Below are 3,329 nucleotides of genomic sequence, written 5' to 3'. Positions count from 1 at the left end.
TTCTCAGGATTCATAGATAAAAAAAGGAGCCTAGATCACAACATAAAGTAAGAGGCTTCTCTATTACTCAGGGCTAGGCAACCTTGGCTCTTTTATGACTCGTGGACTTCAACTCCCAGAATTCCTGAGCCAGCATGGCTGGCTCAGGAATTCTGGGAGTTGAAGTCCACGAGTCATAAAAGAGCCAAGGTTGCCTACCCCTGCAGCCCAGCTTCTCTAGAACACAAGCGATTTCCAGTGCAATTCTGAATTAAAAATTCAAATGTCCTTTCAGCCTGAATGGTTTGACTTCAGATCCACAGTCGGTGACGATTTACAGCACTAGTGCAAATACAGAGGAATTATTTAAGATCAACAACATTCCTTTAGCTCAAGATGGCCTTACTCTGGGCTGCTGAAGAGTGATGGAATGCAAAATTAATCCTTAAACTGAAAGTGGCTAAATCATCCGGCAGAACTCAGAAGGTGCCTCTGCGGAAGCAAACTTTACCCAAAGCATAACACCAATTCAGGCACACATCACAAAGGTGAGGTTCTGGAGACACAACAGGCCACAGGTGAGTTGCTCAAGATCAAGAAGAATGTGTGAGGCATGGAATAACATTAAGAGGTCATATTCTGCTTGAATGTCCTAAGAGAGGTGCAAGAATGGGAGAACCCATGTCCAGAGATACTGATGATGGCGGTTCAGGATGGGGTGGGTGGGTGGGCTTTGGAGGGATGCCTTTCAAGAGGAAGCTTAATGGCCAGGTTTTCTGGGGGCTTTCAAGAGAATTGTTGGCTGAGCAGGGAGTTTGATTCCAGTTCTAATTTTAGGAATTAAAGATTCTAAGCTTTAATAAGGTATGCTAATTAATAAACAAAATTGAAAAGACACGCACCTATTTAGATTTAAAATTAGATAACTTATGCGGTCAGTGAAAAATACTTTTACGTTGAATTTCGGCAATTTTTTGTGAACCAGTCACAGAATAATGTGACCTTCCACCGACTAAACCGTAACGCAGAGCTTTTCTGCCTTTTATTTTCTGTTTTTAATGTAACAATTTGTCAATTTGACTTTTTCTTACATTTTAATTAATATGGTTAACATTACTTCCCTTCAAGGCATGAAGGCTGCATTTCTACTACACACCCAAATCAAGCTGAAGCTGGAGTTGGGGGATTATGGTTAAGTCTGCGCAATCCATTTCTTTGGAGAGAAGTTGGTTTCAAAGACAAGGATGAGGCTGGCCAGAAAAGCCTCAGGGCCCAAGCCCGAACAAGTGGATGGAGGGCAACTACTGATCAAGGGGCATGGCCATGTGCCAGCACACCTGCAATGGTTCACCTGCCTGGCCTGCAAGACTTTGGTTGCATGTGGGAAGAGGGCATGAGATCCTAGTCGGTTTTTCTGGGCCTCAGAAGACTAGGAATCACAGGTTGGGGCAAAGCCAGTGCTCAGGCCCTCCCAGAGGGGTTTGTCCTTCTAGGGTTCCTTCTCATTTGGCTGCTCTGTGTGTGGCCACCCAAGAGCCAGAACTGACAAGCGCTGAGGGTGGACAGATCCCTTGCAGTAAGACAGAAGAAGAGAGACTTCAGGCTGGGCTGATCCACCCGCCTGGCGGTGGGACTGGAAGGCTTGCTCTGACTTCCTTCCTTATGACTCTGTTTCTAAAAGGCTCCGGTGCCCCTCATTGTGCTGGAGTCTGGGGAGAGGCCCTGGGACAGCCAATCAGCAACCCAGCAGGCCTGGCAAGGCAGCAACTGGGCCAGGACTGGAGAAGCCATTCTTGTCCAAGCGACCTGCCCGGTACTCCTCCCCACCCATGGTCCTAGGAAGCCACATAGCAAGATGGCCAGATTGAGAGTTGCTCTCTGACTCATGGGTAACCCTTGAGAAAGGGGCTGTGCTGGCCATGAGGCTTGGCTTTGCCACCCAACTGGGGCCTCTAGGGGAGTATCACTGGGTCTGTGGTTCTGCCCATCCTTTCCTTGGAGCAGAGGACCCCCCCCCCGCACCCTTCCTCAACAGCTGTGCCTCAAGGCCTGTGCACAGGTCTCTCAGCCTTGCACGTGGGAGAGAAGGGCATGAAAGGCCCCCAACCTGCCCGTCTGGTCCCCACACCTGGTCCCAGGCAGCCTACTGGCCTGCTTCTCTCTGATTGGCAGCACGCAAAGACTGAGGCCTACCTCCCCTTGCGCCTGCATTCGTCTGCCTTGTCGCCACCAGGGTGGTGGCCCACCAGCATAATCCCCCCCCCCATTTCAACACCAATCTTGACTCTCCAGCCCTCTCTGGACCAGCAGTAGGCCATAGCAGCATGGCCCCGCTGCCAACTCCTGCCCCTTGCCTCTGGCCCTCTCCCACCCCCCACTCCCCACTGCCAGTCCACTCCGGGGAGCTGTTTCCTAACTGTTCCATTCTCTCATTCCCAAATCCCAGCAGCCTGGAGGTCTGACAAGTTTTTCATCCAGGCCCTGGGACTACTGTAGTCCTTGAGGTGTATTGCAAATGCAGGAAAGGAATTTATTCAGATCCCTCCGATGCCCCTCCCAAGCTCCCACCACCACCAGATTCCCCCGAATCCCAAAGGTCCTCGGGACCCCCTGCCTGCCGCGGTCGTTCCGGCGCAGCAGCCCCTTGGCACGGCTGGATAGCCAGGGGACTCGGATAGAGGCAGCTGCGGCCCAGGCTTTGCGCGCCCGAGGGCTTCACTTAAGCCGCCGCGGGTGTCTGCCACGCGCGATCCTGCCTCCCGATTCCCGGTTCCCTGGGCTTTTGCGCCGAGATGTAGCGGCGGGACACCGTGGCTTGGTCGCGCGACGTAGCGGGCGGCAGAGAAATCCGGCTCGGCGGGGCTTATGGAGCCTCCAGGCCGCCCTGACTCGTTGGGAGGGAGGGGGGGGGCGGGAATGCCGAAGCGCTTACGGCCAAACGGGGAGAGATGCGCTGTCCCTTGGCGGTCTGCCTTCCTCTCCCCGCCCGCAGGCCGGTCCGAGTTTGCCAGCTTGTCCCTAAAAGGTGCTGCTTGGCCGGCGGGGGAGGGACCGGCCCCTCCCCAGCTTTTAGGCAGCGCCAGAGGTCCGGGGCGCCCAGCCAGCACCCGCCGCTCCCGGCTCCACTCAGCTCCTTCGCGTCTCCGCCGCCCGTCCTCTCTTTTTTTCTCCAGCCGTCCGTTCCGTCGGTCTCCCTAGCCGCCGCCGCCATGGAAGCCATCAAGAAAAAGATGCAGATGCTGAAGCTGGACAAGGAGAACGCGATAGACCGAGCCGAGCAGGCGGAGGGGGACAAGAAGCAGGCGGAGGACCGGTGCAAGCAGGTGACTCGCCCGCGACTGCCCCGGAGA

At 54.5% G+C, this 3,329-nt stretch overlaps 1 protein-coding gene across 4 annotated transcripts in view; it reads left to right on the top strand.

Moving 5' to 3' along the window:
- The first annotated feature begins 3,068 nt into the window (after positions 1-3,068).
- Positions 3,069-3,329, top strand: part of TPM2 (tropomyosin 2) — a 21,035-nt gene continuing 20,774 nt past the window's right edge. For 3 of the 4 annotated variants that reach the window (XM_015815829.1, XM_015815831.1, XM_015815830.1), the window contains exon 1: positions 3,139-3,302. In XM_015815829.1, coding sequence (XP_015671315.1) covers positions 3,189-3,302 — 114 coding nt within the window. In that variant the 5' untranslated portion in view covers positions 3,139-3,188. Of the gene's footprint in view, positions 3,303-3,329 lie in introns of all 4 variants that reach the window. The other variant, XM_015815835.1, reaches the window with a different exon arrangement.

The sequence above is a fragment of the Protobothrops mucrosquamatus genome, unplaced genomic scaffold (assembly GCF_001527695.2).
Source record: "Protobothrops mucrosquamatus isolate PMUCROS unplaced genomic scaffold, P.Mucros_1.0 scaffold379, whole genome shotgun sequence".
Classification (NCBI taxonomy): Eukaryota; Metazoa; Chordata; class Lepidosauria; order Squamata; family Viperidae; genus Protobothrops; species Protobothrops mucrosquamatus.
This window is presented reverse-complemented; position numbering and strand designations above follow the sequence as displayed.